At 46.6% G+C, this 23,896-nt stretch overlaps 1 protein-coding gene across 3 annotated transcripts in view; it reads left to right on the top strand.

Annotated features, from left to right (window-relative positions):
- The first annotated feature begins 7,688 nt into the window (after positions 1–7,688).
- Positions 7,689–23,896, top strand: part of ZNF449 (zinc finger protein 449) — a 25,853-nt gene continuing 9,645 nt past the window's right edge. The window contains exons 1-3 of one of the 3 annotated variants that reach the window (XM_059386111.1): positions 7,689–7,759; positions 9,897–10,345; positions 12,389–12,593. In XM_059386111.1, coding sequence (XP_059242094.1) covers positions 9,992–10,345; positions 12,389–12,593 — 559 coding nt within the window. In that variant the 5' untranslated portion in view covers positions 7,689–7,759; positions 9,897–9,991. Of the gene's footprint in view, positions 7,760–7,822; positions 8,189–9,896; positions 10,346–12,343; positions 12,594–23,896 lie in introns of those variants that run through there. The other 2 variants (XM_059386109.1, XM_059386110.1) reach the window with 2 other exon arrangements.

Below are 23,896 nucleotides of genomic sequence, written 5' to 3'. Positions count from 1 at the left end.
GAGACTTAGTTATTTCAACGCCTTGGGAAATGTTTTGAGAAGTTGTAACTCTTAAACCTCTGGGGTGATTTTGCACATTCTAAAACTGTGTGTGGATACTGTGATTCTACAGTAATCTTTCTAACCTCTTTTTAAAATGCTGCTGAGTCTAAAACCTCAAATTTCTTTTTTAAAAAAGATTTTATTTATTTATTTGAGGAGAGAGAGAAAGAGTGTGTGGGGGGGGTGTGGGGTGGGGGACAGAGGAAGGGGGTCAAGCAAGAATCCCCACTGAGCAGGGAGCCCAAACCCGGTTGGGCCTGCATTTCAGGACTCTTGGATCAAGACCAAAGCTGAAGGGAGAAGCTTCACCGACTGAGCCACCCAGGCACCCCTAAAACCTCAAATATCTGATTATGATGTTTGGATCTATACATTCCTTAATTGCTGCTTTAAAAATGTTTAGATAATGTAACTTCTTGAAAAAAATCAAACAATCCAGTGATTTTTGTTTTTATAAAACGTCTTCCACCTCCCGCCCCAGATCTGCTACTAGGGCTTTGTTTCCAATGTTATATAAATGTGGTACCAATTCTTTGCCCAGGAGCCTCCTGCCATCCTCTCCTGCTACCCGTGCCACAAGGGGCATGGCTCTCCTGCAGGGTCCGTTCATGTCTCCCAGATACTCTCTTGTGTCCACTGGGTCTTAAGGGCCACGGATCTTTATTGTCCTCGGCATCGATCTCGCTTTTATATCAAACCAGTTGAGATTTGTTCTGGTTTATTTTACAGGAATATTAGAGCATAAAAGTGCATAGTATGTGATGCCCAAGTAAGAATATAAAAAACTTAGCTGTCCCTTGCAGTGATGTCACAGGATCCTAGAGGAAGGGGCTTGGACCTGCTGTTTGAAATCCAGCCAGGAGAGAATGGGAGGACATCCATCCTGACTTCCCACGGCAGGTTATTCCCTGAAGGTCCTGCCAGTGTTATCTTACCCTGACCCCAGGGGCAGGGACTTAGAAGAAAGATCTGCCAGCTTGATCTGCCCCCAGTCAGCTCACACACACGTGTGCGCACCAGGCTCTGTGCTGTTTTACTTTTCTCTTTTATTCATTTCATTTTACTGTTTTGTGCTGAGTGTTTTACATGTGATGTTTTGTGATGCAGGCAGCAGAGAACAGCTCTGCCTGAGACAGTCGCCAGCAGGGGCGCAAGATTGGGGGCCGGGCGAGGGCTCCCCTTGAGGTGCCTTTCTACTGCCTCTCCAGTGCCTGGGGCTCCTCACTCTTCTGGGCTCAAGGCACAAGGCCTCCAGGAAGAGCAACCGACATTGGATGACACGGGCAGGTCTGCCTGGGGGGAGGTGACAGTGTGGAGGAGAGGTGACTCCTTGGAGCCTGAGTTTGATATGATTACAAGATCCTAATTTTTATGTGTCCATATGCAATAGAACTACATGTGACTGGGAAACTCCAGGAGGAAAAAAAATAAAAAGCCGTGTACCCAGAAAGGGATCTGGGGTGCACAGGAATGTGAAGTCAAGAATGCACACCCCAGCTGGTGGGTGCTATGTTACAAAGAGGAGCAGCAAACGTCCCTCCCCCGCCAGCAGATGGGCTTCACACAAGTCCAGCGCCAGGAAGTGGGGATCCAGACTCTTCTCAGCATCTGGTGTTTCCCGGAGGGGCTGGGCTCCACTTCGGGCCACATAGCGGTGGAAAAGTGACATGGAGACAGTGGAGACCGTCCCAGTGAAAGGAAACAGAAGCGGTGACCCCTTTGCAGAGCTAGTGGCGATGTTTTGACAGTTGTGACTCGCTTCCTGTACTTGGTGCATGGAAGCAGATGGAAGGGTTAGTCTTCCCTGTGCTTCGATGCGCTTGTGATCATAAGGTTCATGGGTCTTGTTTTATGGGGTTTTTCCCTTTTTGTGGGTCCCTGGCTGAGAAGGAACCATGATTTTTTAAAACAAAACCTTCCCCAACTTTGGACAGTGCACAGAGTATACTCTCCACCAAAATCCAGTGATTAGCATTTTGTCATAGCTGATCGTGGTGTCCCTTGAAGAGAAACCCATGGGAGTCTACCAAATTCTCACTTGAGCTGTTTAAATGGAAGAGTGTCTGGTAGAGTGCACTTAAATCTAATCTCAATCATCAAAACAGAGTCATGGCCCCTCAATTGACTCCCAGATTTGAGCCAGTTTATTTTATTTTTATTTTCTTAAAAGATTTTTTTCATTTGTCAGGTTGAGAGGGAGAGAGAGAGCAAAAGCAGGGGAGTGGCAGGCAGAGAGAGAAGCAAGTTCCCCGCTGAGCAGGGAGCCTGATGTGGGGCTTGATCCCAGGACCCTAGGATCGTGACCTGAGCAGAAGGCAGATGTCTAACTGACTGAGCCACCCAGGCGCCCCTTTGAGTCTGTTTATAGACCCGAAATCCCTCGATGAAAGGGAGGCCAGGTCCTCTTTAGAAAGATCTCACTACACAGCTGGAGACACATACTGTTTTTTGTTTTTCTTGTTTTTTTCTTTTTAAAGACTCTAATTTTTGATTTGACAGACAGAGATCACAAGTAGGCAGAGAGACAGGCAGAGAGAGAAGGGGAAGAAGGCTCCCTGCTGAGCAGAGAGCCCGATTCGGGGCTTGATCCCAGGACCCTGAGATCATGACCTGAGCTGAAGGCAGAGGCTTTAACCCACTGAGCCACCCAGGCGCCCCGTTTTTGTTTTTGTTTTTAAGATTTTATTTAACTATTTGACAGAGAGAGAGAGAGAGAAATGGCGAGAGAGGGTACACAAGCAGGGGGAGCGGGAGAGGGAGAAGCAGGCTTCCCGCTGAGCGGTGAGCCCAATGAGGGGCTCGATCCCAGGACCCTGGGATCATGACCTGAGCCAGAGTCAGACACCTAACGACTGAGCCACCCAGGTGCCTGGAGACACATACCGGAGATCTTTCAGCCAGCCTTCTCCCAAAGGGACCTATGGCCCATTACCAGGGTCACGGTGCATTAGGGAGAAGGAAATAACCAGATTTGTGGGGAGGTAGTGAACACTGTCCCAGAGCTGGCGCTAATTCCAGGCATTGCTGCGCCCCGCCCCCATCTGAGTGGGGGCTCATGGAGGTCAGGTGATCAGTGGAATTGTAGTGCAGTCCTGACTCACCGTGGGCCCATTAAGTCCCCAAACTCACCCTCTCCTATTTCCCTAATTCCAGACTGTAACTGGAATAGATATACTCAGCAACTGGCCGGATACCCACATTGGTTCCCTGACCTGTGGAGTGACAGCTCTTATGGTAAGAAAGGGCAAGTGGAAACCACTAGAACTTCCACTACCTAGGAAATGAGTAATCCAAAAGCCACGCTACATTCCTCAAGGGATTCAGAGGGTAGCGCTGCCATCAAGGACCTGAAACATGCAAGAATGGTGATTCCCGCTACACTCCAAGTCACCTTGCACATTTTCTTCTTTTTCAAACTTTTATTTAAATTCCATTTAGTCACCTTGCATATTTAGCCCGTGGAGAAAACAAATATATCTTGGGGCTCCTTCACAGAAGGTTAAGCGCCCCACTCTTGGTTTTGGCTGGGGGGTGGCGATCTCAGGGACACAGTGCTTTATTGTAAACTTAAGCAGGTGGGGACTCCAGTTGTAGCTACTGTTTCAGATGTGATTTTGATAAAGGAAAGATGTTATTAGGGTTTGGAGTAGATGGCCAAGAAAGAATTCTTTCTTTGGTGCAAAGATCTTTGGTGCAAAAGGTGATTTTATTAAAGCACGGGGACAAACCCGTGGGCAGAAAGAGCCGCACTGAGGTCCTGAGGAGTGGTCCATTATGGACTTCCAAGTTGGGAGGGGCTTAGGGATATCGCAAGTCTCTAAGGAATTTTGGAAGCAAGGTTTCCAGCACCTTGAGGGGGCTAGCTATTGCTGGGAAAAGATCATTTATTACTGTCGAATAAAACCTTAGTCACGAGACCCTTCAGATGTATATTGGTGGGCCATATGATTGAGGAATGATTGCCAAAACATATCTCGGGGGGCTCAGAGATAAAGGAAGTTTCCAAAGCAATCTTTATACGTTAAAGTAGACTTAGAGGACCCTGGTGGTTGTGTTGATGGGGAGGTCAGGCTAGGCCTGCCTTTTGCCCTTAGCAAAGTATCAACATTAAGGCAGTTGAGTCCATAGAGGAATGTCACTCTGCCTCTTTCAAGGACTTGTCAGTGGGCTACAGGTAGTAAGGAAATCTCATAATTTTTCTTCTACCTTTGTTTCCCACATCAATTTCATTGCTGGAGCAAATAAACAGATAACCTGGTAGCTGCTATGCCTCTAGTGATCTGGCTAATGCTTCTTTGATTCCTCAATAACTGTTAGTAAAAACAACAGAAACCATTTGAGGTCAACTGGCAAGGCCAGCAATATATCTTCATCAACCCACTGTACGGATATCTCAACTTTCTAATCCTGTGTCCTGCTTTATTTCCTGGGAACTTGGTCAACCTTCCTTCCACAAGATATCACAAAGGACTAGGACTGGTGAAGATAAGCTGACTGGATCTAGTGAGCAAAAAGTAGCAACTCCTCCAGACTTCAAGCTCCCCTGAGTGTCCACTGGCTCCAGCTGGAAGCTCAGTGACCTTCATGCTCTTCCCTGAGGCATAGTTTCCTTCAAAAGGATTTCTGTTCCCGGCCTGTTGATTCTGATCAGAAGTCAATCTGCCATCACTTATCACCAGAAAAGGGCCCCAAAGCAAGGGAAATTCTTAAGAGAGATTTCGGGGAGACCTTCAATTAGAAGACCACGGGTTGGGGGCGCCTGAGTGGCTCAGTCGGCAAGCATCTGCGTTCCACTCAGGTCACAAGCTCAGGGTCCTGGGATGCAGCCCCTCGGAGAGTCTGCTTTTCCCTCTCCCTCAGCAACCCCTCCCCTTCATTCGTGATTTCTCTCTTTCAAATAAATAAATACAATCTTAAGACCACAGTTTGTCCCTTCGCATTCAACAAGAGAAGAAGAACAGTTTAAACAACAGGGTGAGTGAAAATGTGTGTATGTGGCTGTGAGTGGAGGGCGTGGGGGGACCCCCTTCGCAGGACACCCCCCCATCTGCTGTCCTGCACGCCCCCTTCCCCCCCCCCCCGCCTTTCCCGCTGCTCCCCTGCCTCACTGCGAGGTAAGCTGATCTCGAGCCTCAGGGCCAAAAGGTTTTTTCTGACTTCCCCGTCAGCGGAGACCGGGCCCCGCGGGCGGACCAGACCGCTGCCCCTAACAGAACCGCAGTGAAGGCTGCGTTCGTTCCGGGACGGGTCTCCCTGTGCTGTCCAGGCTGGATGCGGAGGCTGCTCACGGGCAGGGGCCGCTGCCGGTCCCCACGCCAAGCTGGACCCGCTCCGTCCCCGACCCGGGCGGCTTCACCCCTCCCCAGGCCACGCGGCGGCCTCCGGCTCCCGGGAGCTTAGCCAGAGCGACGGCGAACTTGCGCGCTTCGCCCGCACACCCGAGCAGCGCCGCGCCCGCTGCCGGGCTCCCCGGTCCTCCCGCCTCAGCCTCCCGAGGCGCGGGTCTCCGGGCGCGGCCAGCAGGGCAGGACGGCAAGTTGGAAGCACCAGCTACACACCGGCAGGGTCGTCCAACGTACACGCTGCTCCCCTTTCCGTCCTCCAAACCTCCCCGGAGCCTCTGAGCCACGGGGAAGTGAGGCCCAAGGGGGTGGTGGGCAGTAACCTGCCCAAAGTCCCACCGCCAGGGGCCTCGAGAGCCGGGATCGCGACCCCTGGGCTCCAAGTCCCGCCGACCGCCACGACTGCCGCCGCAACAGCGCCTCCCCGCGGGGACAGGCGCTCTTCGCGCTCCCTCTGCGCCCCGCGCAAATCTGGAGGCTCCAAGTCCCAGATGGAACCACAAAAACCCACTGGCCCAAGTATGGTCGCCTCGGGGCGATCCAGAAAACCCGAACTGGGAAGTAAGAGTCCGCGGTGTCTCAGTCTTCGGGACCAACCCAAACCATGTAAAAGCCCGCTCTCGCTGTCTGTCCGCCTGACCGATTCCCTCATCTCGCAAGCTCTCTGCGTGGACGGGGCAGGAGGCACAGCTTCTTCGAGGCTCTGCGGAAGCAGCTTCTGCACCGGGCTGTGGATCTCCCGGGACAGGAGGGCCAGGAGCCGCTCGGACCCCAACAGCGCTAGGACCTGCTCCAGGGTGCGCATCTCAGCGGTGGCAAAGCTCCAGGCGCCGCCTGACGGTTCCCCGGGGCCCAGGGACAGAAGCCACTAGCTCAGGAGGGAGACCACCAGGATGCGCCCTGGGGTGGGGGTGCGGGGGCACCTCTTGGCGGCAGACGGAGTCACTCCTGGGGTGTCTTCATCAGGAACCTTTCGCTCCTGGTAGCCTGGGCGGGACGCCAGGGTCAGGTTCCTGGACCTTCTGACCCCGAAACCCGCTGCACCCCGGGGGACAATAGCCAGCAGGATCGGCGTGCCCCGGGATCCCCGTCCCCACGGAGCTGTCACCAGGGCTATGGCCTCTGTGGGCTGGGGGCGGCTGGGCGCCTTCCCCTCGACCCACTTTGGCCCGGGGTTGGAGGGCACAACCGCAGGCGTCTCTCTCCTGGGTCCCCGGCCCACCAGGGAAGTCCTAGCACTCAAGTCTGGTGTCTCAACAGCAGCGGCACCAGCTGGGGACCAGTGTGAGGACGACGTCTCCCCTCGCGCCAACTCACCCAGGAGGGAAAATGTGATCCCCAGCGGTGTAGCCAACTGGAAGACAAGAGGCGGGCCGCGGACGTGACCCAAGTACCCAGGAGCCCTCTGGTGGTGGCCGCGGTTAGGAGAGGAGTGGTCGGGGTAGCAAGGTCGAAGCTGGGGTCTTCAAGAGAAGAAACTAAAAAGCTCTAGGCCAATGTGATCAGCAAGAACAGACCAAAGGCATAAGCCCAAGAAAGATTATCAATATGCGAGGACCGCGTGGTTGGCTCAGTTGGTTTAACGTCTGCCTTAGGCTGGGGTCTTGGTCCTGAGTTCCCTGAATGGAGTCCTGGGTGGGGCTCTCTGCTCGGTAGGGAGTCTGCTCCTCCCTCTTTCTCTGCCCGTTCCTTGCGTTCACTCACTGTTTTATCTAATAAATAAATACAAAATAAAATAAAACGCGAATTTTCGGGGGAGGGAGGGTTGGGTGGTTCAGGTCATAATCCCAGGGTCCTGGGATGGAACCCCTGGGGTTCCCGGATCAGTGGAGAGTCTACTGCTCTCTCTCCTTCTGCCCCTCCCCGCCCCGCCTCTGCTCCTGTTTCCCTCTAAGTAAAATCTTTAAAAAAATGCGAATTCTTCAGCTCACGGGAGATGCGGTGTGTCAGAGATGTGAAGGGGCCCAGAAATCTTTAGTTTAACTACGGCCTCTCCCAAGAAATTCTTGTGCACTAAGAGGCTTGAGAATCAGTGACCCAGGAGTAAAAGAGTTAAAGGAGTTCCCTACCGCTGGGGTTACTCCGGGGCGGCTGTAAGAGAAACCCTTGCTAGGATCAGGAACCAGGGACGTCCCACCCATGCCCCTGGGCTCTGGAAGCGCTTAAGACCGGAAACGCTTACGCTTCCAAAGCGGCAGGAGGCCCCTAGGAGGCCAAGGAAGTGGCGGCCCCTCCCACATCAGCAGGCTCTGGGGCCCAGTCAGCGAGGAGCGTGTCTTGGCGCCTGTCGGGAAATGTAGTCCGCAGGGCGGGCGCGCGCCTGCGTCTTGCGCAGCTGCCCCAGGGAGCCTGGGAGAGCCGTGGGCTCCGAGGCGGTGAGTCCCCGAGCGGCCAGAGGGCGTGGCCGTCCCTGGGGCGCGGGCGCGGGCGAGGGCGGCGGGGCTCACATCCCGCTAGGGCTACACCAAACGGCGGCCGCCAACCCTGATCCGGCGGCGGCCGCGTGGACGAGCGACGGGCGGCGGGCCCCTATCCGGCCCGGGTCCCCGCCGCCGCTCCCTGCGACCCAGCCGGGCCTTCCCGGGGTTGTCCCGGGCCAGAGCGCCCGTCGGGGCGCCGGGACATCCTGTGGGGAGCCCGCGGGGGCCGTGCCCGCGCCCCAGGCAGCCGATTTGTAACCGGCTTTTAGACGTTCCCGCGACGTGTCTCTCCTCGCCTTTCCGCGAGTGCCCGCTTTGCACACACCCTCTTTATCCGTGGGCCGTGTGAGCGCGGTCTCGCTCGGGCCGGTCTGGGGAGAAGCCGTGAGTCCTGGGGTGCAGCAGCGAGGTTTCCCCGCGGGAGGGCGGGTGGAGGGACGGCGGGGCAGTGAGGGCCCCGCGGGACGCGGTGGAGGGTTCGGGCCCCTCTGGGGAGGGCGGCGGGCTGCGAGGCTGAGCAGGGTCAGGGCGGGTCCACAGCCCAAGCCGGCCCGGTTCCTGGATGCCTTCCAAAGGAGAGGGTTCGGTGCCCAGGCGGGGACGTGGAGGCTTTCTAGGAATGAGTCGTGGGGAGCAGTAACCTTGCTCGAGCGCTTCCTCTGGGCCGGGCCAGGCCAGGCTTGGCTGCTGTTCGCTTCCACGCAGCTGCAGCCACCGCACTTTCTGAACTCGGTACTATGATTATTTTCATGTTAAGGAGAAACTGGGTGTTAGGGTCACAAAGCGAGCAGGTGATCACATGTGGATGGGTCTGCTGCTAAAAGTTCAGGTTACTATCAAGATATAGGGTCACGGTGTACGTTTGGGATGACTAAGTAGGGAGATTATGAGTGTTTTTTGCCCTGTGCCACTCCAGGGAAGAGGACGGTTATGTGAGGCATCTTGGCGAATAAAGAGAGAGAATCCATAGTATAGGGTGGTTACTGGTGTTGAGACCTGGTCTGTACCAGGCGGTGACCTCAGACATTGCACTGAGAACATCTGGATGATTTTTAGATATGAATGTTGCAGATCTGTTCATTCTAACCTTCTCAACCATTTCCCTCTGGCATTGACCATGAGACCCGGGACAGCTTATTCAGTGCTCCAGAGCCTCCAGCCTCAGTCGGCTCATCTGTACCCAGGACATCATGCTAGTCCCCACCTGCTCGCTCTGGGTGAGCACCACGTGACCTGCCACGTAAGGGAGACTTGGAACAGCACTGGGACATAGTGTCATGAATGTGATCAGTGTCCTTGGTTACCCGTGCAGACCAGATGGCTGGTGGCCTGCCCTGTGGCAGTGTGTTGTTGTCATGAGAAAGTCCTCTGACTTGCCATCACAGGACGAGGGTCAGGCTGATGTGGGCGGAAGTATATGTAGGTTGAGTGGAGAAGAATGAAGGGTTGTGCATTGGCAGCCTGTGGAGGCAAGGCTCTAGCTGAGATGCTGATGGCTGAAGGTGACCATGGGTCACTGCAAGGCACATGGACTTTACGGTCATTCATCAGTGCTCCCCTGTTTCTTTTGTGGCCTGTATATATATTTGGAGACACAAGATAGCTTGTATTAGACTGGGTGTTAGTTTACAGGCCAGCACATCTATGGTGGGTCATTTATAGGAAGAGGTCTTAACCTTGGATCAAAGGAATTCTAGAGGTGAGCTGTCTGGTAGAACCTTCTACAGTGTTACCTTTGGAGCACTTGAAATGTGGCTAGTTCGAATGAGAAACTGAATGTGCAGTTTCAATGGATTTAAACTGAAACAGCCCCATGGAACCTGTGGCTACCATATCGGGTAGTGGAGCTCTAGAGGGTCTGTGTATGTTCTAGAACATTTTGTAAATTTTTGGAAAATGGATGCAGAATTCGATATGTCTGTGTGTTTTTCTAGAAAGTGATTCCATGGCCTTCATTAGATACTTAAAATCACCAACAAAGATTAAGGTCCGCTGCTCTAGGGCGTGGTGGAAAGTGAGCAAGTTGAGGGAGCTGAGTATGGCCACTGGTAACCACTGCTGTTCCCCCTTTCTCGTTTTGTCCTGTCCTCAGCTGTGGGTGGCTCCCCCTTGACGCCTAAAGAGAGGAGCACATTGGAATCTGAGACTTCAGGCCCCAGAGAAAGTGTACACGGCCAGAGCGGGGCGATGGCGGTGGCCCTGGGTTGTGCCATTCAGGCCTCGTTGAATCAGGGCTCCGTGTTTCAAGACTACGATGCCGACTGTGAAGTCTTCCGTCAGCGCTTCAGGCAGTTCCAGTACAAAGAAGCAGCTGGGCCTCATGAAGCTTTCAACAAGCTCTGGGAGCTTTGCTGTCAGTGGCTGAAGCCAAAGATGCGGTCTAAGGAGCAGATTCTGGAGCTGCTGGTGTTGGAGCAGTTCCTAACCATCCTGCCCACAGAGATAGAGACGTGGGTGAGGGAGCATTGCCCAGAGAATAGAGAAAGAGTTGTGTCATTGATAGAAGACTTACAGAGAGAACTGGAGATCCCAGAGCAGCAGGTGAGAAAGGAGTTTGGGATCTTGGTAATGAGACAAAAAGAAGTAGCAGAGACATCTGATACTCGAGCAGACATTTTCTGTTGCGAGCTCCGTGCTTTCCCTGAAGTGATTTTCATTTTTCCCTTCTGCTGGAATTAGCAGATATGGCTCAGCAATTCTCAGCTGTTAAACCCCACTCCTATTCTGGAACAAATATTTGGTACTGTACCTTCTACTATCCTGAAACGAAATTTATGTAGAATGTAACCTGCTTCTGTGCACAAAATCAAAAACATTACTATGAGAAGTGCTCTGTGGTCTGTGCTCTGTGGTCTGTGGGCCAAATGCCCCTCATGGCCTCTTTTCTGCAGCCTGTGAGCTAATAATGATTATTGCCTTTTTTATTTTTACTTTTTATTTTATTTTATTTATTCATTTAATTTTTATTTTTTGAAGATTTTTAAAATTTATTTGTCAGAGAGAGAGAGAGCAAGCGAGCGCCCAAGTAGGGGGAGCAGCAGGCAGAGGGAGAAGCAGGCTCCCCGCTGAGCAAGGAACCTGATGTGGGACTTGACACCAGGACTCTGGGATCATGACCTGAGCCGAAGGCAGCTGCTTAACTGATTGAGCCACCCAGGCACCCCTCGTTATTACCTTTTTAGAGGGTTGTTAATACAAGAACGGGACACAGTAGACTAACATGCCCCATAAAGTGTAAATTATTTATTATCTGACTCTTTCTAAAAAATATTTTATTTATTTATTAGACAGACAGAGATCACAAGTAGGCAGAGAGGCAGGCGGGGTTGGGGGGAGCAGACTCCGTGCTGAGCAGAGAGCCCGATGCTGGGCTCGATCCCAGGAACCTGGGATCATGACCTGAGGCAAAGGCAGAGGCCTAACCCACTGAGCCACCCAGGCGCCCCTTAACTAACTCTATAAGAAGATGTTGCCAACCTGAGTGAAGTTGAGCCCAGAAAAGATATAAAGTAATGTAGTTTGTCACCATTGAATGAGTGTGCAAACATACACGTTGGGGCTTGACCGCACCCGAAAGAAAACCTCATGAGGTTGTCACATGCTCACGTCTATGCAGAGACTCACCACAAAGGCGACAGCCACTGGCTCGGCTAGTCTCTGACTTTCCCAAGTGGCCACACGTGTTAGTCAGGCTGAACAATAAGTGATAGAGTGGTTGCCTGATGTCCAAAGTAGGGCATTCCCAGAAGATTCGAGTCATGCTAAATCATGCAGAAATATTTCGTGACTGTATGAGTACTGGGGAGATGCTGACAGGCTCTTTGTCCCTAGATGAAAGTTTGTGGGGACACTCCAGAGTTGGTGGGGGCCCAGAGCAATTCCGCACCGGGAATGAGACTCACATCTCTGTCTGCTAAATTCAGACAGTCACCTGCCACGGTGCCGCATCAGCCTTTGGTGGCGGCGCCGTTGCCCCCCACTCAGAGTCCCCTGGCATGGGGCAGAACTTTTGGCGGAAGGGAGAAAGGGCTTCCTGTTGGGCCCTAGGGGCCTGGCATCGTGTGTTGAGAGGTATCTGCAGGTAGCCTGCCAGAGCCAGAGTCTTCCAAAGTTTCCTGTCGCCCACCCCCAGCCCCCAGGAGAGAATGAAATCATGGTGTTCCCTTTCTTTCTCTGTCTGCTGGCTTTGGCTTGCTCTCTAGGATTTTATCTGCCTTTGGCCTCATTGTGCACTGCCCAGTGCGGTAGCCACCAGCCAAGAGTGGCTCTTGAGCACCTAGAGATGTGGCTAGTCCACACTGAGATGCACTGTGAGTATAAAATGCTCCTCCCATTCAGAAGACCGAGTCAGAAAGAGAAAGTAGGTGAAATGTCTGATGAATGCTTGTCCATATTGATTATATTCTGGAAGTACGGTATTTTAGCCATACTGGGTGAAATCGTGCATGTCATTATGATCAACTTCACCAGTGTCTTTTTTTATGTGGGTCCTAGAAAATTAAAATCACATGGGTGGCTCCTTTTGTTGTCCCTGGGCAGCGCCGGTGTCGACTGGAGAGTGATGGGATGTGCCCTTTCCCCCAGATCGATAGGCAGGAAATGCTGTTGGAGGAGCTGGCACCAGTGGGCCCGGCGCATGTACCACCAAACATCCACCTGGAGTCGCCCCCGCTGCAGGTGATGGGACCTGCCCCGGACGCCCCTGGTGCCGAGGCCTGGATGCCCCAAGCAGGGCTGCCAGAGCTGGGCTACGGAGCTGCTGAGGACTGCCAGCCCTTCCTGGACCCTGGTAAGGCAAGGGGTTCACTTCCTTTCTGTGGTTCGTGTTTTTGAGAGCTTGAGAGCTCCCCAGGTTTGGGGTTGGGTTAGAAACACCGATTACCGGATGGAAGCGGGTCACTGGGATCAGGAGTATGAGGAGGGGTGCCCTCTGGGAATAGCTGGGAACAGAGTGGGGGACATCAAGTGGGGTTCAGAACCCCTTCAGCTGATGACCCTGCTCAAGAAGCCTATTTTTCTCTTTTCAGTGTTTTTTTATTATTATTGTAAAATACACACATCCCAAGATTTGGTGTTTTAATCATTTTGACATGTATAGTTCAGTGGTATAGAATACATTCGTAATGTGGAACCATCCCTACCATACATGTTCATAACGACTTTCATTCTGTAAAACTGAAACTCCATACTCATTTAAACAAAACCTCCGCATCTCCCCAGCCCCTGGAGACTACGATTCAACTTTCCATCTCTCTGAATTGGACTCCGCTATGTAACTCGTATAAACGGGATCATATAGTATCTGTCATTTTGAGACTGGTTTATTTCACTTAGCAGAATGTCCTTCAGGTTTATGCCCGTTGTAGTGTGGGTCAGTGTTTCTATCTAAGTAAAGGCTAAATAACATTTTGTTGATCTGTTTTCCATAGGCATATACTTGGGTTGCTTCTGTGTTTCAGCTGTCGTGAGTAGTGCCCGTATGAATATGGGTGTGCACATACCTTTATGAGGCCCCACTTTTACTTCTTTGGGGCACACACCAGAGGTAGAATTGCTGAATCATACGGGAATTCTATTTTATCTATCTATCTATTTATTTATTTATTTAAAGATTTTATTTATTTATTTGACAGAGAGAGATCACAAGTAGGCAGAGAGGCAGGCAGAGAGAGAGAGGGAAGTAGGCTCCCTGCTGAGCAGAGAGCCCGATGCAGGGCTCGATCCCAGGATCCTGGGATCATGACTTGGGGCCGAAGGCAGAGGCTTTCACCCACTGAGCCACCCAGGGGCCCCAGGAATTCTATTTTTAATTGAAGAGCAGCCTCCACAGCGGCTGCACCAGTTTCCATGCCGCCCGACAGTGCATAACCTTTCTGGTTTCTCCACATCCTCACCAACACTTGTTGCTTTCCGATTTGTGATAGCAGCATTCCTCATTGGTGTGGGGTGGCCTCTCAGGGTAGTTGGGATTTGCATTTCTCAAGTGATTAATGGTATTGAGCATGTGCTGATTGACCGTTTGGATATCTTCTTTTCAGTTCACGTCCTTTGCGCATTGCAAAATCCACTTGCTTTTTGCCATTGAATTTCAGAGTTCTCTATATATTCCGGATATTAATTCCATATCAGATAGAATTGGCGAATACTTTTCACATTTGTCGGTTGCCTTTTTACTCTGTTGAAGCTTTTGATGGGTAAATTTTTTAATTTTTCATGAAGTATTCTGTGCCCACTTTTTTCTTTTGTTGCCTGTACTTTAGATGTCATATCCAAGAAATCATTGCCAAAGCTTTTCCTCTAGGTTTTCTTCCAAGTTTTATAATTTTAGGTCCTAATTTTAGGAATTTGATCCGTTTTGTGTTAACTTTTGCATGTGCTCTTACATAAGGTTCTAACGTCATTTATTTGCACGTGCATAATCCAGTTTTCCCAATATTGTATGTTGAAAGATTAATGTTTCACTATTGAATGATCTTGGTATTGTTGGTAACAATCACTTCCACATATATATGAAGGTTTATTTATGCACTGTCTATTGTATTCTGTTGGTCTATATGCCTGTCTTTATGCCAGTACCAACCTATTTTGATTACTGTCACTTTTTTTTTGATTACTGTCCCTTTTTTTTTTAAAGATTTTATTTATTTATTTGACAGAGAGAAATCACAAGTAGACAGAGAGGCAGGCGGAGAGAGAGAGAGGGCAGCAGGCTCCCTGCTGAGCAGAGAGCTCGATGCGGGACTCGATCCCAGCACCCTGAGATCATGACCTGAGCCGAAGGCAGCGGCTTAACCCACTGAGCCACCCAGGCGCCCAGATTACTGTCACTTTTTAATAAGTTTTGAAATCAGGAAGTATGAGACCTCTAGCTTTATTCTTCCTTTCCAATTTTTTTTTTTTTTTTGTTTATTTGGGCATCCCTGGAAATTTCATATAAATTTTAGGTATGGATTTTTCTTTTCTTTTTTTTTTTTTAGAGAGAGTGAGCAGTGGTTGTGGGGGAGAAGAAGAGAAAGAATTATAATAGGCTCCATGCCCAGGGCGGAGCCTGATGTGGGGTTCCATCTCATGATCTTCAGCTCGTGACCTGAGCTGAAATCAAGAGCTGGATGGTTAACTGACTGAGCCATCCAGGCACTCCTGGGCTTTTCTTTTTTTCTTTATTATATATTTTTTATTTAAAGATTTTCATTTATTTGACAGATAGAGATCTCAAGTAGATGGAGAGGCAGGCAGAGAGAGAGGAGGAAGCAGGCTCCCTGCTGTGCAGAGAGCCCAATGCGGGGCTCGATCCCAGGACCCTGGGACCATGACCTGAGCCAAAGGCAGAGGCTTTAACCCACTGAGTCACCCAGGCACCCCAGGTTTTTCTATTAATGGAAAAAAGAGTATCATTGGGGTTTTGATAGATTGTATTGAATCTGTACATCACTTTTGGGAGTATTGACATCTTAACAATATCAAGTTGTCTAGTCCATGAACATGGGATGTGTTTTCCTTTATATCTTCTTTATTTTCTTTTATCAATGTTTTGTAATTTTGATTGTACAAGTCTTTCACATACTTGTTTAAGTTAACTTCTAAGTATTTTATTCTTTTCAATGCTGTTATACGTGGAATTGTTTTCATAGTTTCCAGATTTTTTCATTGTTCATTGTTAGTATATAGAAATGGAACTGATTTTTGCAAGTTCATTTTGTATCCTGGTATTTTGCTGAATTTGTTTATGAATTTTAACAGTTTTTTAGTAGAAACTTCAAGAGTTCTGCATATTAGATCATATCATCTTCCAATAGAGACCATTTTACTTCGTCCTTTCCAATTTGAATGCCTTTTTCTTTTTATCACCTAATTTCTCTAGCTAGAACTTCTAGTACTGTGTTAAATAGAGTGGCCAAAGCAGGCATCCTTGCCTTCTACTTGACTTCAGAGGAAAAGCTTTCAGTCTTTCACCATTAAGTATAAAGTTCCCTGTTGGATTTTCCTGTATGGCTTTTATTATGTGAAGGCAGTTTCCTTCTGTTCCTATTTTGTTGAGTGTTTCTCTTTTTTATCATGAAAGGATGTTGAATTCTGTCAGTTGCTTTCCTCACATCGTTTGAGATGATAATTTTTTTCCCTTCATTCTGTTAATGTGGCATATTGTATTGACCGATTTTCATATGTTGAAACATTCTTGCATTCCAGGAACAAATATCACATGGTTGTGATGTATCATCCTTTAAATATGCTGCTGAATTCAATTTTCTAAAATTTTTTCAGGTTTTTTTTTTTTTTTAAAATAAGTGTTCATAAGGGATATTGGTGTGTCATTTTCTAATAGTGACTTTTCTGGCTTTGGTATTGATAATGTTGGCCTCAGAGAATAAGTTAGTTAGGAAGTGTCTCCTTCCCCTCATTTTTTTCTTTATTTGAAAAGCTTTTTTTAGAAGATTGTATTTATTGATTTATTTGAGAGAGAGAGCACAAACAGGGAGAGGGCAGAAGGAGAAGGAGAAACAGACTCCCCACTGAACAGGGGGCCCAGAGCAGGGCTTGATCCCAGGACTCCAGGATCATGACCCGAGCGGAAGGCAGATACTTAACTGATTGAGCCACTCAGACATGCCTTTTTGGAAGTTTAAGAACAATTGTATTAGTTCTTCTCTACATGTTTGGTGGAAGCCACCAGTGAAGCTATCAGGTCTAGGGCTTTTCTTTGTCAGGGGATTTTTTTAAAGATTTTATTTATTTATCAGAGAGAGAGAGGGGGAGAGAGCAAGCACAGGCAGACAGAATGGCAGGCAGAGGCAGAGGGAGAAGCAGGCTCCCTGCTGAGCAAGGAGCCCGATGCGGGACTCAATCCCAGGACGCTGGGATCATGACCTGAGCCGAAGGCAGCTGCTTAACCAACTGAGCCACCCAGGCGTCCCTGTCAGGGGATTGTTGCTTCAATCTCTTTTTACTGGTTATAGGTCTGTTCAGATTTTTCTCATTCTTTATGATTTAGTCTTGGTGGGTTTTGTGTTTTTGGTAATTTATCCATTTCATCTAGGTTATCCAATTTGTTTGTGTACAATTGTTCATAGTACTCTTAAAATTCTCTTTATTTATGTAGAATCATTGGTAATATCACCGCTTTAATTTTTAAAATTCTTTAAATTCAGTGTAGTTAACATATACTAATATATACTATATTAGTTTCATAGGTGGAATTTAGTGATTTGTCACTTACAAATAACCGAGTGCTCATCACATCACATGCCCTCCTTAATGCCCAATTACCCCATCCTGCCTCTCCCCTCCCCCTGTTTGTTTCCTAAAGTTCAGTGTCTCTTATGGTTTGCCTCCCTCTCTGTTTCATCTTATTTTATTTTCCCTTTTTTTTTAAGATTTTATTTATTTATTTGACAGAGAGAGATTACAAGTAGGGAGAGAGGCGGGCATAGAGAGAGGAGGAAGCAGGCTCCCTGCTGAGCAGAGAGCCCGATACGGGACTCGATCCCAGGACCTTGAGATCATGACCTGAGCCGAAGGCAGCGGCTTAACCCACTGAGCCACCCAGGCGCCCCTATTTTCCCTTTTTAATTTTAATGATTTGAGCCTTTCTTTTTTTCTTAGTTCTTCTAGCTAAAGGTTTCTCAAGTTCATTGATCTTTACAAAAAAAACAATTTTTGGTTTCATTGATTTTCCCTATTGTGTTTCTAGTCTTTATTTTGTTTATTTCTGCCTATTCTTTATTGCTTCCTTCTACTAGCTTTGGGTTTAGGTTTTTTTTCTTATTAGTTCCTTAAGTTATAAAGTTATGTTATTGTTTTGGGATCTTTTTTGTTTACTAATGTAAGTACTTATAACTATAAATTGCCGGTACTTTGCATTTTCATTTTCATTTATCTCTAAGTATTTTCTTTTTTTTAAGATTTTATTTATTTATTTGACAGAGTGCTCACAAGTAGGCAGAGAGGCAGGCGGTGGGTGGGGGGGAGCAGGCTCCCAGCTGAGCAGAGAGCTCAATGTGGGGCTCTATCGCAGGACCCTGAGATCATGACCTGAGCTGAAGGCAGAGGCTTAACCCACTAAGCCCCTCAGGTGCCCCTATTTCTAAGTATTTTCTAATTTTTTTTTGTGATTTCTTCTTGCATACATTGGTTGTGTAAGAGGTGTTGTTTAATTTTCACAAATTAGTCAGTTTTACAGTTTTCCCTTTGTTTTATTTCTTATTTCATCCCATTGTGGTTAGAGTATGTACTTTGAATGATATCCATTTTTTAAATATATTGGAACTAACTTGTGGCCTAACATACAGTCTGTATCCCAGAAATTGTCTCAGGTGCACTTGAAAAGAATCTGACACTTTTATTCTAGCCATCTTAGTAGGTGTTAAGTGCTATCTAATTGAGGTTTGATTTGCATTTCTTCAAAGACTAATGGTGTTGAGCATCTTTTCATGGACTTAGCAGTCATTTGTATATATTTATTGGAGAAATGCCTATTTAGAGTTTTTACCTGTTTTTAAATTGGATTATATGTGTTTTTATTATTGAATTGCATATGATCTTTGCATATTCTAGATAAAGTCTGTTACGAGATATATGACTTGTAAATATTCTTTCATGTTCTGTGGTTTGTCTTTTAACTTTCTTTTTTTTTTAAGATTTTTTTTATTTATTTGAGAGAGAGCACGAATGAGAGCAGCAGGCAGAGGGAGAAGAAGAAGCAGGCTTCCTGCTGAATAGGGAGCCAGAGGTGGGACACCATCCCGGGACCCTGGGACTGTGACCTGAGCCAAAGGCAGACACCTCAGTGACTGAGCCAGCCAGGCGCCCTTCTTTTCACTCTCTTAATTGTGTTCTTTTAGCACAGTTTTAAAAAAATTTTGATAGTCCAATTTAATTATTTTTTCTTTTGTTGCTTATGTTTTTTATGTCAGATCTTAGAAATCATTGCCTAATACAAGGTCATGAAAATTGACCCCTAAATTTTCTCCTAAGAGTTTATAGTTTTAGCTTACATTTAACCACTTAATTCATATTCAGTTAATTTTATGTAAGTTGCACAGTAGGGGTCAAAATAATATGTATATGTATATTTATATTTTTAAAAATTGTATTTATTTGAGAGAGAGAAAGCACGAGCAGTGGGGGCGGGCGGAGAAACAGGCTCCCCACTGAGCAGGGAGACTGACATGGAGCTTGATCCCAGGACCCCAGGATCATGACCTGAGCTGAAGGCAGATGCTTAACCAACTGAGCCACCCAGGCACCCCTATTTATATATATTTTTGCATATTCAGTTGCTTTAGCATGATTCACTAAAAAGGTCGTTCTTTTCACATTGAAAGGCCTTGAAACCCTTGTCAAAAATCAGTTGATGAGGCACCTGGGTGGCTCAGTCAGTTAAGCCTCTGCCTTAGGTTCAGATCATGATCCCAGGGTCCTAGAATTGATCCCCAGGTTGGGGGACCTCCCTACTCAGCAGGGAATCTGCTTCTCCCTCTGCCCCTCCCCCCACTCATGCTCTTTCTCTCAAATAAATAAACAAAAACTTAAAAAAATCAGTTGACCACAGGTATATGGGTTTTTTGCTGGACAGTCATGTCTATTCCACTGATGTATATGTCTATTTTTTGGAAATACCACTGTGTCTTTATTATTGCATTGTAATATTTTGGAAACATGAAAGTGTGACAGCTCTCAACTTTTCTATTTTTCAAGATTGCTTTGGCTGTTCTGAGTTTGTTACAACTCCATATGATATTTAGAATCAGCTTATCACTTTCTACAAATAAGTCAGCTGGGTTTCTGGCAGGGGTTGTGTTCAATCATGTAGATCAATCTGGGGAGTATTGCCGTGTTAACAATATTAAATTTGTGATGCATGCACATGGGGTGCTTTTCCATTTATTTAGATCTTATTTCAGATTTTATAATATTTTATAATTTCCCAAGTGTAAGTTTTTTTTTAAATTTTTAAAAAAATTTTTAATTTTCTATAAACATATATTTTTATCCCCAGGGGTACAGGTCTGTGAATTGCCAGGTTTACACACTTCACAGCACTCAGCAAAGCACATACCCTCCCCAATGTCCATAACCCCACCCCCCTTCTCCCAACCCCCTACCCCCAGCAACCCTCAGTTTGTTTTGTGAGATTAAGAGTCACTTATGGTTTGTCTCCCTCCAAATCCCATCTTGTTTCATTGATTCTTCTCCTACCCACTTAAGCCCCCATGTTGCATCACCACTTCCTCATATCAGGGAGATCATATGATAGTTGTCTTTCTCTGCTTGACTTATTTCGCTAAGCATGATACGCTCTAGTTCCATCCATGTTGTCGCAAATGGCAAGATTTCATTTCTTTTGATGGCTGCATAGTATTCCATTGTATATGTATACCACATCTTCTTGATCCATTCATCTGTTGATGGACATCTAGGTTCTTTCCATAGTTTGGCTATTGTGGACATTGCTGCTATAAACATTCGGGTGCATGTGCCCCTTCGGACCACTACGTTTGTATCTTTAGGGTAAATACCCAGTAGTGCAATTGCTGGGTCATAGGGCAGTGTAAGTTTTAAACTGCTTTTATTAAATTTGTTCCTAAGTATTTTATTCTTTCTTAATAGCATTGTCAGTGGAATTGTTTTCTTTTTTCTTTTTTTAAAAAGATTTTATTTATTAGAGAGAGAGGGAGAGCATAAGTAGGGGAAGTGGCAGGCAGAGGGAGAAGCAGGCTTCCTGCTGAGCAAGGAGCCTGGCAGGGGACTCTGCCCCAGGACCTTGGGATCATCCTGAGCTAAAGGCAGACACTTAACTTCCTGAGCCACCCAGGCACCCCTAGATAAGTGAAGTCCTTGATCTCACAAAGCTTACATTCTAGATGGAAGAGACTGACTTATAAACAAATGAATGTTACAAAGTAGTAAATGTCAGAGAGTAAAACAGGGAGATGATACTGAAATCTGACAGGGCTGTTTTATTTCTGGTCGGGGAAGTTATTTCTGAGGAGGTGACATTGGAGCTGGACCTGATTAATAAGGAGCCAGTCACATCAAGTTCTGGGAGAAGAGCCTTCCACAGAGTGATATATTTTTGTTTCTTTTTTTTTCCTGATTGCCCTGACTAGGACCCCCAGTACAATGTTGAACATAAATGGTGTGACTGGGCATCCTTATTTCAGGGGAAATGTACATAGTCTTTTGTCATTATTTATAATATTAGCTATGAGTCTTTCATAAATTCCTTTTATGAGGATGAGGAAATTCCCTTCTACTCATGGAATATTGAGTGTTTTTATCAAGAAACTGGTGAATTTTGTCACATGTCTTTTATGTGTCTATTGAGATGACCATGTGGTTTTTACTCTTCTTCTTTTGTAATGGTATATTTCCTTAACTTCTTGTTTAAATATATTATTTATTTGACAGAGAGAGGGACAGCGAGAGAGGGAACACAAGCAGGGGGAGAGGGAGAGGGAGAAGCAGGCATCCCTGCTAAGCAGAGAGCCCGATATGGGGCTCAATTCCAGGACCCCGAGATTGTGACCTGAGCTGAACACAGATGCTTAACTGACTGAGCCACCCAGGCGCCCCTATTTCTTTAACTTTTGAATGTTAAGTCAACATTGCATTCCTGAGATAAATACCACTTGATCCTGGTGTATAATTCATATTATATGTTGCTGGAGTTGGTTTGCTAGTATTTTGTTGAAGATTTTTGGATCCATTTGCATCAGAGATACTGGTCTATAGGTTTTTTTGGTCCTGTCTTTATCAGATTTTGTTATCAGGGTAATACCAGCCTCATAGAATGAGTGGCCAAGTCTTCCCTCCTTTTCTAGTTTTTGGAAGTGTTTAGGGAGAATTTCTATTTTTTCTTTTGTTGTTTATACTTTGGATGTCATATTTAAGAAACTGTTGCCTAATTCAAGGTCATGAAGATTAATACCTATGTTTCTTTCTAAGAGTCTTGTGGATTTAGCTCTTAAATTTAGGTCATTGATCCATTCTGAATTAACATTCGTATGTGATGTGAGGAGGGGGACCTTCATGCTTTTGCCTGTGCACATCCAGTTGGCCTAGCATCATTTGTGGACAAGACTGTTCTTTCCCCATGGAATTGTCTTGGTACCTTTATAACAAGTCAGTTGCTAATACATGTCAAGGATATTTGATACTTCTTAAATATTGATTCTATTCCATCGATACATTTTTCTTTCCTTATGCCATTAAAGAGTGTTGGAAAGTATTGCATTCTCTTTTGTTCAGTGAGACATTATGTAGAATCAGTGTTACTTCTTTTTCTTTAAGATTTTATTTATTTATCTGACAGAGAGAGACAGCAAGAGAGGGAACACAAGCAGGGAGAGTGAGAGAGGGAGAAGCAGGCCTCCCGCTCAGCAGAGAGCCCAATGCAGGGCTCAATCCCAGGATCCTGGGATCATGACCTGAGCCAAAGGCAGATGCTTCACTGACTGAGCCACCCAGGCGCCTCCGAGAACATTGTTTCGAGTGGTTTATCTGGCTGTTCACTTTGCTTGGAAGCAGAAATGGCCTAAGGGTATGGCTTTTACATTTTTGAACATTTGTTTTATGGTATAGCATTTTGACTGCCCTGGAGAATTTTCCATATGCACTTGAGAAGAATGCATATTCTACACTTCTTGGTTGGAGTATTCTTTTTTTTTTTTTAATATTTTATTTATTTATTTGAGAGACAGGAAGAGACAGCATGAGAGAGGAGAAGGTCAGAGGGAGAAGCAGACTCCCCGTGGAGCTGGGAGCCCGATACGGGACTGGATTGCGGTACTCTGGGATCATGACCTGAGCTGAAGGCAGCTCAGGTCAACCAACTGAGCCACCCAGGCGCCCTTGGTTGGAGTGTTCTATGAATGTCTGTGACATTTAGTTGGCTTGTAAGTTTTTGTCTTCTCTTGTTGATCTTCTGCCTAATTTTCTATCCAGCAGTGTAGAGAGGGATTGCATTCTCCAACTGTCATTGCTCAGTTGTCATACTGCTTTTACTACTTCTGTCAGTTTTTGCAATCATGCATGTGGTACTCTGTTTTTCAGTGTTTATATGGTTATAATCATTCTATCTTCTTGATTGATTGGTCATTTTATCATTATAAAACGATCCTCTTTATCTCTAGTAGCTTTTTTTGTTTTGATTTCCATTTTGTCTGCTCTTAGTGTAGTCAATCTGGCTGTCTTGTGTTTTTTGGATGATACATCTTTGTCCATCCCTCTACTTTGGTCTCTTTATCTTTGAATCTAAAGTGTCTCCCATAGGCAGCATGTAGTTGGATTTTTATTTTTTTTAATTATTATTATTTTTTAATTATTACTTTTTTATTTGACAGACAGATCACAAGTAGGCAGAGGGTTCAGGCAGAGAGAGACAGGAGGAAGCAGGCTCCCCGCTGAGCAGAAAGCCCAATGCGGGGCTGGATCCCAGGACCCTGGGACCATGACCTGAAGCGAAGGCAGAGGCTTTAACCCACTGAGCCACCCAGGCATCCCGTGTACTTGGATTTTTAAAATCTAGTAGGACAGTCTCTGCCTTTTGATTGAATTGTTTAATCCATACATATTTAATCTTATTTTTGATATAGTGTAATCTACACCTGCCATTTTACTTTTTGTTTTCTATATGTCTCATATCTTTTTTGTTTCTCTTTCCTTCATTTGCTGATTTCTTTGGCACAAAAGTAATTATTTTGAATGTAGCACTTTACATAAGTGAAGTTACAGCATTTATTTTTGGTTATTTCCTTAGTAGTTACTCTAGAGATTAGCCATACATCTTACTATCATCAGCTTTGGACTTACATTAATTTAATGCTAGTGGAATACAGAAATATTTCTCCAGGCGTGCCTGGGTGGCTCAGCTGATGAAGCATCCAATTCTCGATTTCAGCTCAGGTCATGATCTCAGGGTTGTTAGATCAAGCCCAGTGCTGGGCTCTGCACTGGGCATGGAGCTTGGTTAAGATTCTCTCTCTCTCTGAATACAAATCAAAACCACAATGAGATATCATCTCACACCAGTCAGAATGGCTAAAATTAACAAGTCAGGAAATGACAGATGCTGGCGAGGATGTGGAGAAAGGG

The sequence above is a fragment of the Mustela nigripes genome, chromosome X (genome assembly GCF_022355385.1).
Source record: "Mustela nigripes isolate SB6536 chromosome X, MUSNIG.SB6536, whole genome shotgun sequence".
In the NCBI taxonomy this organism is placed as follows: Eukaryota; Metazoa; Chordata; class Mammalia; order Carnivora; family Mustelidae; genus Mustela; species Mustela nigripes.
The sequence above is the reverse complement of the archived record's forward strand: the minus strand, read 5'-3'. Positions and strand labels throughout refer to the sequence as shown.